At 40.4% G+C, this 13630-nt stretch overlaps 1 protein-coding gene across 1 annotated transcript; it reads right to left on the reverse strand.

Moving 5' to 3' along the window:
- Positions 1 to 3251: 3251 nt before the first annotated feature.
- LOC140947878 (uncharacterized) lies at positions 3252 to 11951 on the reverse strand. Its single transcript, XM_073397089.1, has 6 exons — positions 11894 to 11951; positions 8756 to 9695; positions 6242 to 6743; positions 5003 to 5328; positions 4345 to 4689; positions 3252 to 3825 (listed from the first exon to the last, which is right to left on the reverse strand). The coding sequence occupies exons 2-6, from the start codon at positions 9667 to 9669 to the stop codon at positions 3369 to 3371; spliced, it is 2544 nt and encodes an 847-aa protein (XP_073253190.1). The 5' UTR covers positions 9670 to 9695; positions 11894 to 11951; the 3' UTR covers positions 3252 to 3368.
- Between the last annotated feature and the right edge of the window lie 1679 nt (positions 11952 to 13630).

Here is a 13630-nt window from a genome sequence, read left to right on the forward strand (position 1 = left end):
TTAATTTGCATGCTTAATTTTGCTGTTTCGCTCGCCGCAATGGCTCTGACGCAAGAAGGTCGACCGCTCGCGGTCTAGCTAGCAAAAAGACACTTCCGGTTGACGCCTTAGTCTCTCAAAATTACGTCTTTGCTTAAGCTCCCTATAATCAACGTAGGCGAAATGACTGAAATACAAGTGTAGGTGAAAGCAATCAAAAAAGCCACGTAACACATGTGCAAGGTAAAATCCGTTAGTCATAAGTAAACACAAACGTCACTTTTGCAAGTTATTAGAGGAGTCTACAACAGTTTATTTCGTTGTTATATGTCAAACTCACACAAACTTACTCGTCTGTGGCTTTAGTTTACACGTGGACGTTAGTGGGTAAATATCATGCGGATAGAGTAAGCCTAGAAGTTTGTGAGTGGAAAAACGAGTGAATATTGCCAAACTTTGTAAAAACGGGTTTTCTGCGTCTACACGAGTTCGTTATTTATCCATTTAACGAAACTGGATACGTTTTTAGGTGTGAACGAATGCTGTGGGCGCATTAGGTCTTCGAAGATAATAGTCACATGGTACGAAAACACCGACCGCATTTCTGAGACGCAAAATGATGCATTAAGACCTTAAAAAATAGCCTGTTTTAGCCGTTTAGATTGTGAGGACGGCGCGAAAAGGTAAGAACAGGAAAAACAGGGAGCGGTTGAGCTCTGAACTCCTGAAACAAGCAACGGGAATAAAGAAAAATAGCATTTTAGGTAATGTAATCCTTGCGATTTTCTTACCCCATGCTCTACGTCATTTGCGTACCAGCAAGGTGTTTTTGTACCATGTGAACATTTATCTGAAAGCGACATTTGCATTTGGCGACAACCAGAAGGAGATTTTCTCGAGTAGCGCGCGCGAGCGTGTGATCCAACGTCATTTTGGAGGGAAAACGAGATAGCCGTTGTCATTCTACTGCGGGTTTTAGGGAAAATGTTATCAGATATTAGAAGATATGAAAGTCTTGTCATTTTGCGATCGAGAGAAGGCTTAAACTCTTTCAATAAAAGTAACCATGTTAACTTTTCTGGTGAAAAAAAAATACCGGGATCTCTATGTTTTTGACGATACGCGAAAAAATATTTTAAGTCAAATCTTGTCTCGTGATCGACCTCCTCCTCGAATCTAAAGGTCTCTAATATAGTAGAGCATCAACCTCGTCCCCAGGGTTTTCTCGCTTTCCAATATGGCGGCGGTACTACTTTACCTTCGCACCATGAGGAGAATGGTACCTAAAGGCCGGCCGTGTCTGGGGAGCTTATGTAGCCACAAGGAAGATGGCAATAAAATCGTCACTAATAAAATCAATTTGCGTTCATTCAAATTATATGCCGTTTATTTGGCTCCCTCGATTTGTCAAATGGAGGAGAATTTCCTTTAGTTGTTCTTAAGGACTATATCTTCGTTTAAATAGAGAAAGTAAAATACGTCTTCGCGTGTTCGAGTCCTCCATAAAACGTTAAACTTCAACGTTCACTTCGCTTTGTTTCTTTTTACCAAGCGAATAAATAGGTACAGTGGGCATGTTACCTGGGTAAACATAGCAATGGGCTAACATGCCCTCGAGGGCTATGGGCTTCATTGTACTGATAGCGGAAAAAGCCTCGGGAGGCGTGGGCCTCATGGCCGTTACCTTCACTATACCTAGTTCCCAGGCTTCATCATTCACCGCTTCTTGAGGGTTAATGGTCACGAGGTCTGAGTGCTCGGTTACGTCATCGAAATGCATCGACCTAAAAAGACCTAATTTCTTGATCCTTTTTCTACTGATACAGTGCATGAACACAGAGAGGGACTTTACCCACTGTCTTCATCTGCGGACACTCATAAGTGAGCCCTAACTATCACCTCAAGATGTTGTCTCAATCAATCAATAAATCAATCATATACTTTAACACGTTGAGTCAAAGAGCTAAAAAACTCGTTCAAAATACGAACGTGTATAAATAAAATCTATAATAATTACAACTATATAATATTATTCTATTTTAAAAACAACTCAATAAATAGATACATATAAAAAACTTGGTATTAAAAACATAAAATATAAAAAGCAAAAACCGACTAAAAAGCCACATACTAGAAACATGACTAGGAAAACTATAATACCCGTTGTAAAAACAGTTGAAAGCTACAATCGTGCACTATAAGACACGTTCTAAAAAGCTGCAGTCGTGCAATCTACTTCTGAAGTCATTAGCATCACTTGAAAGACGCACTTGAGAAGGCAAACTGTTCCATAACTTAGTTAGTAAGTAAGTGAAAGAATACTTCTTAAATTTAAGATTAAAGTTAGGTAATTTCAAATTCAAGCCCTCGCCTCTTAGCCTATACGGTGTACGCCTGTATTTAAAAAGGCTTCCAATATAAGTAGGTCCCGTACCATTTAAGCATTTAAAAAGAAGTATTAACGCCTGGTGTAAGCGCCTGCAATATTTCATGCTAGCCGTAGTGAGCAGCTCGTCGTATGACATTGACTTGTTGTGCCCGATTAATTTTCTCAAAATATAACAGTTGCCATCTTCGAGACGGTTGCGTTGACCCGTACCTATGCCTACAAACAAAGGACTGCAGTATTCGAGATGAGGTAATATAAATGCTTTATAAAGTTTTATCATTGCATCATGAGGAAGAAAATGCCTTATTCTTCCCAGTGCAGAGGCCTTCGCGTAGGCTTTCTTTAGTTGATCTGATATGTGTTCTTTATAGGATAGGTCCTTGTCTAGAGTAACTCCGAGAATCTCAATAGATCGGAGAAATTCTATTCTAGCATTATTAAGAAATAAAGAATAATGATAGGCACAGGGTCCGACAGATAATGCTTGAGTCTTAGTACTGTTCACTGTTAAATGGTTAGACTCAAACCACGACGAAAGAGTCTGAAGATCTTTGTTGAAGGAAAATTCTAGAATGGTGGGAGATACATCAGACAGGTAGGCAGTCGTGTCATCAGCCTACAGCCGCAATGAGACATTAGGAACACAGAAATTCAAGTCATTAATGAATATGTTGAACAGCAATGGCCCTAGTAGGGAACCTTGAGGAACGCCAGATTGAACTGTTTTGAAGTTAGAGCATACGCCTTCTAATCTGACACATTGTTGACGACCTAGCAGGTAGGTGGACATCAGTTCTAAGGCATGTGGAGAAAAGCCATAGGCCTTCAACTTCGCGAGCAGAAGGCTGTGGTTTATTGCGTCAAACGCTTTGCTCAAGTCTTTGTAGTAAAGACCAGACATTCTTCCACGAATGCGTCAATTGTATCTCCGGGACATACATTATTGTCCTGTCTTTAAACTGAGGGATCCGCGTGGCGGAAATTGATTATTGCGGCCACCTCATTGACTGACAACTTCTTCTAAGCGAGAATTATACTCATTTTGTGAAGTTGGTTCGGTCAGAAACTCGGCAGCTTGAGCTTCCAAACATGCACGATATCCTTCTTTGTGATAGGCAGTGAACATTGCAGGAGTGTAAAACTGATTACAGGTGGAATGCTGAGGAAACGCCCCGCAAATGCTTTCAGAAAATCCCTGACAAGCGTTACCATGACAACATTGACAGCAACAAAATGTCAGTCGGTCAACTTCATCCGCGGTAAGCTCAGGTCCAGATCCCCAGTTGTTTGCTTCAAGATCCTCGCCAACATCGCTGAGAGCATCCTTCCAGGACATTGGTTGTTCCATCTTGATACCCTTGTTGGGATGTCTCGGGGCAATGAAAAGCACTTCCGCTTCACCAACTTTGTGATCTTTGTCTTTATCCGGGTCTTTGTCGAAGTAATGGACTTTAAACCTGAAAGAGAAATGAGTCAAAGCAGGTTTTTTCCGACTTCTGATTTTTTAAGACATTGCTGCAATGGGTATAAACGTATAAACGCGCGCTACACTTGAGATAGTTAATCACCATATGAATAATTTGGTTCAATTCCAAATATCGAAGTTCTGGATTTCCTACTTATATCACTCAAACGCTTAAGTACGCGGCCAAAAAAATGCACTTTATTTGAGCGTTAATGTAGCATGAAAGTACTAATTGAAGACACTATTTTCTACGTCTCCTACTGGAGACGGGATTGCCATTCAAAACGGTCATTCCAGAGCCACCCTAAGGTCACTGTGGAGGCTTACAGCTAAGGCAAAGGCAGTACCTTCATTTTTTAGTTATTTTAAGACCCCGGGTGTTGATGCGGCCCCGGGAATCGAACCCGTGACTGACCTCCCGCTCTGCAGTCAAGCACTCTACCAACAGAGCTAATCCTGATGTGGTAAGGGTTATCTTCCTGAAAAAAGATAATCTTTTTTGTTCACCAACCTGTAACTTCTCGGTTGATTTCCTGGGGATTTTTCCACCAGTTTATTTCGAATGTCTTCAGTGATATCACGGCCATCAAGACCTGTAAACGAGCATCTCAACTTCTTTCTTGCCATATCTAGGGCCTTCAACAGGGTGTCACAGAATGCTTGTTCAGAAGACGCTCGCCCTCCGTACACCGTTATGATCTTTTTCAGCCGCAGCTTCAGAAGAGGGAGGATACCGAGATTTTCAACATGGCCGCCGTCGCTGAGCCGTAGAACTGGAGGTGGATTCGGCCCGTGGTTAAGTATTCCAATTGTTTTACGAACGAAGCTTATATATGGCACGTGGACTGCAAAGTATCTATGAACAAAATTAATCAAAAAACCTCTAAGTTTCTTATCAATACTTGGTAATCAAAAATTAATATAAACAACACTTGCAAGCCCTCAGTCTCTTGGTTTGCGGTATATAGAATGTGTAACGAAACTGTAACGCGATCAAAATAATCCATAATTCAGATGTTTGGATGTTCTAACGACAAACACATCTCCTCTGGACCCTGTGGATGAGGTAGCGGTTGCGATCATGGTAGTTGTTAGCGTTAGTGATAGCGGAAAATAGGTAGTGGTGTTGTTATTGATCATAATAGTCGTATTGGTCTGGTAGTGGTAGCGGTAGTGATAATGGTAGGTCTAATGGTAGTGGTAGTGATAGTGGTTGCGGTAGTGATATTTGTAGTGGTAGAGGTAGTGGCAGTGTAGTGTCAGCAGTAACAGCAGAAGCAGGGTAGTAGTCATAGTTATACCTAGCGATCTTCTCCAGTTTGCCTGGATTGGCACTGCCTGTGGGAACGAGGGCTACAATAGTAAGCAGCACTAGAAGTAAGAAGAACGAAAGCACGCCGATGTCGAAGTACACTTCCTTCCCAGTTAGGTGATAAGAAATGTATCCAAACAAAAAAGGAGACACTCGGGAAATCTCTATGAAGAAAGGAAGAATCTACCGAAAAAGAAACAGAAGATAAAGTTGTTAGCTTCCTATTCAAAATATGACAAACTGCCAATCGATATTAAGCCCTAGGAAGCTAAGAAAAGGCGGGAAAATCAAATATCTTAGCTTATTTAAGTACTTGAGTTATCCGACTTATTTATTTCACGGTACGAGCCAAAGTTATTTCTATACCTCGGAGAAGCATTCGATTAGAGTGAAATATGACATTCAAAATGAATGGACTAGAGCAGGAGTGTCCCATCACCTGAAGTTACAAACACGAGGCGCAGCCGAATGTCTTAAACCTGACATCAGTCCACCGAACTGCCAAGTTATTGAACAGGTAATAGAGTGGTTTTCGTTTGAGTGTCGTAAAACCAAAACCAAAGTAATTACTCTGGCCAATCACATAGGACACAGACAATACATTGAACCAATCAAAACTCGAAGTAATTACATGCGGCTGACGCAAAGCGCGGGAAAATGCATGCGAGCGCGTCACAATTGGCTTTGGTTTTACTTCTGATTGGATGAAAAGGTGGCGCGAATCTTTTAAGCCAATCTCATCGTGTAGAAAGTGCAAAACCAATTACTTTTCGACACTCAAATGAAAACCGCTCTAATATACACTTAACAATCAAAATTCCGCCGACTTCTTAGCCCTTTCACTGCCAGAGTGTTTGAGGGGGTTTTGTAAGGTGACTCTAACTCTTGAGTCTATGGACGAAATCCTATGATGTGACCATTCAGATGAAAGCTCTCTGCCTTTACTTTCACATGATGCCATTTGTTTCTCAAAATTTTAGTAAATGAAATTTGGAACTTTGGTCGAAATTTGCCTTTGGCCACATTTCGTAGTGAAAGGATTAGTGAATTTGGAAATCTTGTTAGTTAGTGAGTAGTATATTCAGCGTTAACGTACCTGAAGAAACTTGCTTTCTTTCCGTTCTTGTCTTGGATTCCCAATAAGTGAGGTACCCATGGCTATCCCCAACGTGACTTTCAAGTCTTTAAATAACTCCTCGCCTCCTTCAAGGGCACCCATATGATGATCCACAGCTGCAGCTGAGGTTGCCATGGCATCAGAGAGATAAATATCTTCCGGCATCAGTTTACCTTCGAACTCTTGCTGGTCGGATGGACGGTCCAGCCTCTCAATTCCATGCGGTGACATCGACAGTACTTCATAGTCAGGTTCCCTGGGGGAGGTAGTGCGACGCCATCTATTGATAACTGAGTTGCTGATAAGAATCGGTTTGACATTATCAAGGTCTTTTAAAGTCAGAGGTCTGTCAGGATCAGTGTTCAAAGGTTCCGTGTCTTTAAAGGTGGGACAAGTGAGAAAACAATCGCGATAGGAAATACCAGCACAACCACACCTGCCAACACTTGTAGGGGAAAACAAAGCTTTCTGGAGCCTCCATCTGAAAAAATATTGAAAGAAAATATAATAAACCCCGCGGGCTTGCTCCCCATACCTGCCTATAGGCGAATCTTTCTTTACATTTTTTGCCTTATTAACATTTGTTTATCGCTATTTTATGAAGCTAACAAACCAAACGGGCTGAATATTGAAAGAGCCTAGCAATTTCAGTTATCTCTGAAAAATTGAGCTCGATATACCGAATGGCTTCGAAGAAATTTTCTTTTAAAAACCCGAAATTTAACAAATTATGTATGGCTCATTAACTTTTTTACCACCCAGCAATTTCGCAGTTTTTAATGGCTGATATTTCCTTCAGTATTGCTTAGAAAGAGCTGAAAATTGCGCAAATTGCTCAAGGTAGTGTGCTCCTTCAACTTTTGAATTTAGTTGGTATAAACCACCACGGCTTCTATGAGTTAAGTCGTCTGCTAATTATGAAAAATGTAAGCAATGACGTCAGCAAGGATTCTTCTATACGGAGAGGCTCCGTCCCAATGAGGTACCTTTGTATCGGAATGGTTGGGGAAGTCCGTCATTGCAGTCTAAGAAAGGTCCTAAAAGGGCTAACAGGCGCATTTTTTGGCTCTGAGAATGGCAACAAAGCTTTCTGGTTTAGTTTTATTTTTCATCTTTAGACGGTGCACTTGCAACAGCTAAAAGGGATGCAGCGTTCCAAACTGGTTTCTGAAAGAGGTACCCTTTGTCAATAGAAGCTATACGAAAGAGCTACCTTTTCTGGCAAAGATGGTATATAATAGGGCCCAAAAAAGAGGTTGGATCTCGGGGCGAAGCCTCCCCGTGTAAATGTTTTGTTGAATAACCACAATGAAACAGCTAGGTTATCGTAAGGATTTGAATCTGGTGAAACGTCTGTCACGTCCTGAGGTTAATCAATATATTTAATCTGGTGAAAGGAAGTTGAAGTTGAAGTTAATTTCAGAGTAGTCTGAAAAGACTCTGAAAGCCTAATATCTTGGAGAGAAAAAAAGAAATCTATTTACATGCCTAAAATAAATCTATTTACATACATGAAAAATGTTAGATATATTGTTATGTCTGAAAGGAGATTGCTTTCAGGAGTCTTCTAAAACCAGATAAAGTAGGCTCAGATCTTAGATTATTAGGTAGGGAGTTCCATTTCTTAGAAGCAAAGTAACGAAAAGAGTTGTGGCCATAAGTAGTAGTAGCAAGTTTACATAGTGATAAAATATTAGTTCTTCTAGAAGAGTATACAGACTGACGCAAAGTCTGAGCATGTCTTTAGGATATTTAGGAAAACTTTCATAGTTCAAACATTTGTAGATAGTTGCCCTTTCTTCAGCTGTTTCTTAGTGACAGGCTTTGAAAAAACACCTGATCACCATCGTAAGGCAGCAGTAAAGGGAGAAAACACTATTCCAAGGCTATCGACAGGGACACCCAACGACTGTTTTCCGTCAAATATCTGTTCGGAGAAGCAAATATTGGCTAGAATTTTCTATAATTGCTTGAGGACGGCCACAAATTTCTAGATGACCGTTCCATTCATGTACAATTTTTGAAACTTATCTAATAAATTCCCTACGATTTTCTGAAGCTTAATTTTTCACATTTCACTCTCCATGTAATGCTGTTTTTCGTAGAAAAAAGAACCTAAAATTTTCGGATTCAAAAATGTGACTGAGATGGGAATCAGAAGAATTCTCACATTCGTAAAGCGATAAAATGCATCTAAAACTTTCGGGAAATAAAACTGAAGCCCTCGAAATTTCGAAAAGACTCAAGATTCCCTAGGATGACCGAACAGATACCAATTTTATAGCGCCGCTTAGAATGTATTTCTAGAGATCTAAAACTACTCTGGATAGCGTAAAAAGTGTTTTGAACGTATTTAGGAAGAAATCGTCGTTGGGTGCCCCTGTATTGACCACCCAGCAATAGTGGCGAAAAGGTGTATTGGCGCGATTCCTTACATTTTATTCATTCACGTTTATATGAAAAGTAAATGGACTAGAACAGAGCTGAACCTACCTATTGTAAATGTGTCCAAGACGTTGTTGTATGGTACCAATCAAAGGAGAAACAAACAGTATGAGGCCAGAAAGCCACATCAATTGTGTAAACAACGTATGGGTGTAATGTGGAAAGGTGGTGTCCTTATAAACTCGCCACATGACAACATATGAATAGAAATAGACAATCACAACAAGGGTAGCGTTTGTCCTCATAACCGGGAAAGCAAACCACAGCAAGATTGTGGGAACAACTATTAGAAATTTCATCCATGTTGGAATGAACTCCAACACATCGTGAAAAAACCAAGGAAGAAACAACAAGCCAAAAATAACTCCGCAAGACGTGGCCATGAAAGCTAAGGCACATTTGATTTTAGGGAAAAACGACCCAAGGAAATGAGCGAGAAATACAACAAAGAGTGGAATACTAAAGAGAAGAAATCTCTCAATAGCCTTCTTCTCTCGTCGATGCTGACAATCTTGTATTGTTTCGTGTAACTTCAAGGTTGTGTTGTCACATTTTGTGATGATTCCACCGCGTAGGACGCTGCCTGCACACAGATCTATGACGTAAGCAAATGGACATGCGTAAGCCGCCCACAGGAACAACGGCAGCACAAGCGCAACAAATAGAGGTAATAAGAACAGAACCACAGAGTCAAGAAAACCATGAAAAGGCCTCTGCCAGTCGCAAAATATTCCACTTCTTCTGCGGAGATGATCAAAGAATTTGAAATGCCATTCCTTGTTGTCCTCCTTTCCATGACGGAATTTCCAGTCCATGTAGGCACAGCCTGTGTAACCACCCCCTGACACACAGCTCAGGTAATCCAGATTGGCGTTTTTTTGAAGCAGTCTGCGCAGGACACCAGAGCAGAAGGCCGCTGACCTCACACCGCCGCCTGAGAAGGCTACGCCAACTTGAGCCATCAGAAGATTAGCAAATGGTCACTAAGCTGCTGAAAATAAGAGTTATATAATAAGAGCAATACATTTACTAAGGGACGGACCATTAGAAAACTTATTGGGGGGGGGGGGGGGGGCGAAGTAAAAAAAAAATATTAGCGCAAGGGAAAATTAAATGAAAAAAAATTAATGCACGCCAATTAATTCTAAAAAATATTCATGCTATGGCCTAAAAAAAATTCATGCAAGGAATTTGATAACAAAACAAAATGAATTCCCCGCCTCCCCCCCCCCCCCCAAAAAAAAAAACTTTTCTCAAGGTCCGTCGCTAATCTCACTGAAAACAGTGTACACGTAAACTACCGTTGCTTTTATTTTGATATAACGCTTTCCCGACTACTTTTAGGTTCCCCCTTATCCAAAGCGTCAGCGGGGAGTATTACTCAGTAAAAAATTCAGAGGTAGATAGAGGAGAATATTTGAGATTGATTCTCAATGGCGTAACGCGCAAATGACGTCAGCTGGTCAGAGTTACTATTTTGCAATTTTTGTCTGAGTTTTGTCATTTTTCTCATTTTAATGACAAAAAGAAAGACAAACATGACATTTTAATGACAAAAGTCAGACAAAAGTGAGGAATTCGACAATGTTCAGTGAATGTTAAAGTTTCGGATCTATAAATAGTAACTGCGCGCAGCGCTATCGCAATGACAAAGACGTTGGTACATAATTAGAATTCTTTTTCTCTTTGAGGGGGAGGGATTGTAGGATGCGGACGGTGGTATAACAGGGAAAATGAGGACACAAGGCAATTTTTGATCGGAACACAGGCAACAAGAACCAGACTAGGGGGGCAGACTCGGGTACATCAAATATATTTTCAAATTTATAACAGCATAGCAATGAAACAGAAACCAGATGTTCTGCACTTCAGATCAACAATGTGTGCCGAAAGTGTGCAATGTCGCCGCTTCGCGGCTTGCTCTCTCTTTCTGGAAGAAAAATCAAGACAAACCTCTGGGACCAGGGTACCAGCTCGCATGAACCGTTACACAAATCACTGCTTCTAATACACGCCACTGGGGGGTGGGGCACTCCCCTATTTCGCCCAAACGGCCATGTACCACTGAACAGGGTGGGGTTTTATGGTTTTCTTAAACAGGGTATGCATCGTCTTTAGTTAAAGAGGATGTCTTTTTGGACTGGAGCCCTTTGAAATAGTGTGAAGGTTGGCGGTGACTCTCTTGTCTACTTTTGTGGTACTAACAATTTTTTTTCCAAAACAAAAGCTGATTTCATGATGTTGGTGTGGGAAACGAAACGAACCAAGGTCATTAGATAAGGCCTCTTGTCTTAAACAGGGAAGCGAAATGAACGATTTTTGTCCTAAAGGGGCTGTGTCACGGCAGTCCAGTTCATTTTGTTTTATTTTTCCAATTACTCGCCCTCAATCGCTATGGAACTTAAATTAGGCAAAGAAATTACATGTAAAAATCACAAAATCAGAGATTAGAGACAAACAAATGTGTCCCCTAAGCATTTTTTTTTTGAAGCTGCAAACAGTAGAGAAAACACTTTGAAAAACTGTTAGGCTGAACAGTTTTTGAAAACCCTAATTTCAGTCCGTTTCAGTCTTCTTGAACAGTTTTGCCCATCCGTGGCAGCTGTTGTATCTGTTGTGTTATTTTAGCCTTACTTTAATGTTTTACGCGGTTATTTTTATGTTTCTTTTAATTTAACGGGCATTTTTGCAATAACCTGATTTGGCTGAATTTCGTGACACAGCTCCTTTAAGTCTTTAAAAACAGGGTCGTGGCCCGAGAGGAGGGGTACTCCCTTATATAAGCAATATAGGTATGTAGCGCTCCAAAAGGTAGTTAGGGTTTTTCCGCCGTTTCGGTCTGAAAACGGGTACACATTTTGCCTATATTGGTCTGGAATCGGGTATAGTTTTCGAGGGAACCAAGGGAGTGTATGAAGGTATTTGTCGTTTCAATTCTAAATGAACAGGAAAGAAAGAGTAATATACGAATTCGAAGTGGGTTTTATTTGGCATTCTAATGTAACGCCTAATTTAAGTAATGATGACATAATTTCTTAGTGACCAGGTCTGAAAACAGATATGGAAAATTACAGTTTTTTGGTCTGAAATAGGGTCAGGATTTTGAGAACCGGGTGGCACACCCCCCACCAAGATTTCCCAGCAGTACCCCCCGGGGGTCAGGGTTTGATGGCCTTGGCGGCGCACCTTTACCCTGACTTTCCATGACTGCTCCCCCTGGACCGTACTGTATTGATTCACGGCTGATATTGCATTGATAGTGACAGACCCTGATAAGAGGAACACCGTGGAAAAAGGATTTAGATGTCTTGGATTCAAAAAACAGCGGCTTCGACTTACAGGTGTTTCATGTGTTACGGAATTATTATGGCATCGCTTAACAACGATCGTCAATCACTTATACTTATAATAAATCTTACTCATACTACGGCTTGGATTTTTTACTTATATCGTTTATCATCATACATCACTCTTTTAAGTGCCTCGTTACCGTAATTCTTTCTCATCAATTTCTGTTCATTTCGACGTTCTATTAAAAAAGGAAATCATAGAATAATTCGTGCTGTAGTAGTGGCATTGCCCATCGATCGTGTTCGATGAGAGTTTGTTGACCTTTTTTTTATTGATAGAATTGTTAAGTAACGCCTAAAAAACTATAATACTGTTACTGCATTTGAACTTACCTTAAAGTTTTTAGTCCGTGCTGTTCTGTTATTCTGATCCACGAGATCGGCAGCGTCGGTAATAACTCTATACAGCTCCAACACGCCGGCTTAACTGAACACCTTGCAAGACAAATTGTTTAAGTGATATTAAGTGACCTGCTGACAGATACTGATCACAATTCGTTCCCTACACACGCAAAAAACAAATATCCTGACATAATATGTGACGATCGTGGGTTATGGGAGAATGACTCAACGATCAAATTCGCAAAAGATACAACAATATTGATTTTGAGTGTAAATGTTATATAATTTCTATAATTTAGAAATTTCTAACTCTGAAGGAATTTATCTCCCAAAAAATTCGTGCAGTCCAAGTTTCGGGCTTTTTTATCAGGCAAAAAGCATTCTTTGAGTATTATGAATATTTTAGAAAGTTACCTCCTGCAGATACGGTATACAAGAAGTTTATGATTATCGCGAATCAAGCGTTCTTTTATTGTGTTGCTTTGCATTATATAAGGTAATTGTAGAATAACTGATCGCTCGTTGATTGGTCGAGAGGTAAGGTGTATGAAGACATAGACCATGGCAAGAACGTGATGATGGCGCAGTATATTTTTAACTGTCTCTCGGAAGCTATTTTCCAAGAAACTTCGTCATAAATAGACTATAAAAATTGGCCTTGTTTTTTTCATTTATCTTTTTGCCGTCAACAATTTGCCGTGGTCTAAATTCTGACGTCACAATCTTTCGTGATTCCGTATTTTGACGTCATTTCCGTGGTATCAGTTTTAACAATAACTGACAATATCGATGAATCGGGAATGGTTTGTGAGAGAATCAAGACCATGAAATGACGTGGGGATGGCACGGTTTTAAAAAAGGCAACAATTTTCCGTTGTCCACACCGACCGTAAGAAAAGACGTCAAAATGTTAAGAACTCAAGTGCAAACCACGAGCCGCAAGTAAGTGTGGCTTCACGCAAGTGTGGCACAGATTTAAACATTTTCATTGACTTAGTATCTACAGTAGGCAAGAATGTAGATTCTCGACCAATCAACGCGCGAGAAATCGCTCAGTTACTGGAGAAACTCTTATAGGACCTTCTAGACCCCCAGAAATGATGTCAAAATGTTCAAAACTCAAGTGCAGTACAAACCGCAGGCGAGTGTCATCAAAGTGTACCAGTTTGGAACATTTCAGTTGACGTCGGTAAATTCTCAGGGTCTATATCAGAATTGGTCTAAATTCCCA

This window comes from Porites lutea, chromosome 9 (genome assembly GCF_958299795.1).
Source record: "Porites lutea chromosome 9, jaPorLute2.1, whole genome shotgun sequence".
NCBI lineage: Eukaryota > Metazoa > Cnidaria > Anthozoa > Scleractinia > Poritidae > Porites > Porites lutea.

Excerpts from the sequence above, each read along its gene's own strand:
- LOC140947878 (XM_073397089.1), bottom strand. The coding sequence starts at position 9,669 with ATGGCTCAAGTTGGCGTAGCCTTCTCAGGCGGCGGTGTGAGGTCAGCG. Across the intron at positions 6,744-8,755 it reads CTTGGACACATTTACAATAG|ATGGAGGCTCCAGAAAGCTT; the intron begins GTAGGTTCAGCT and ends ATATTTTTTCAG. Across the intron at positions 4,690-5,002 it reads GACCTACCATTATCACTACC|ATACTTTGCAGTCCACGTGC; the intron begins GCTACCACTACC and ends TTTTGTTCATAG.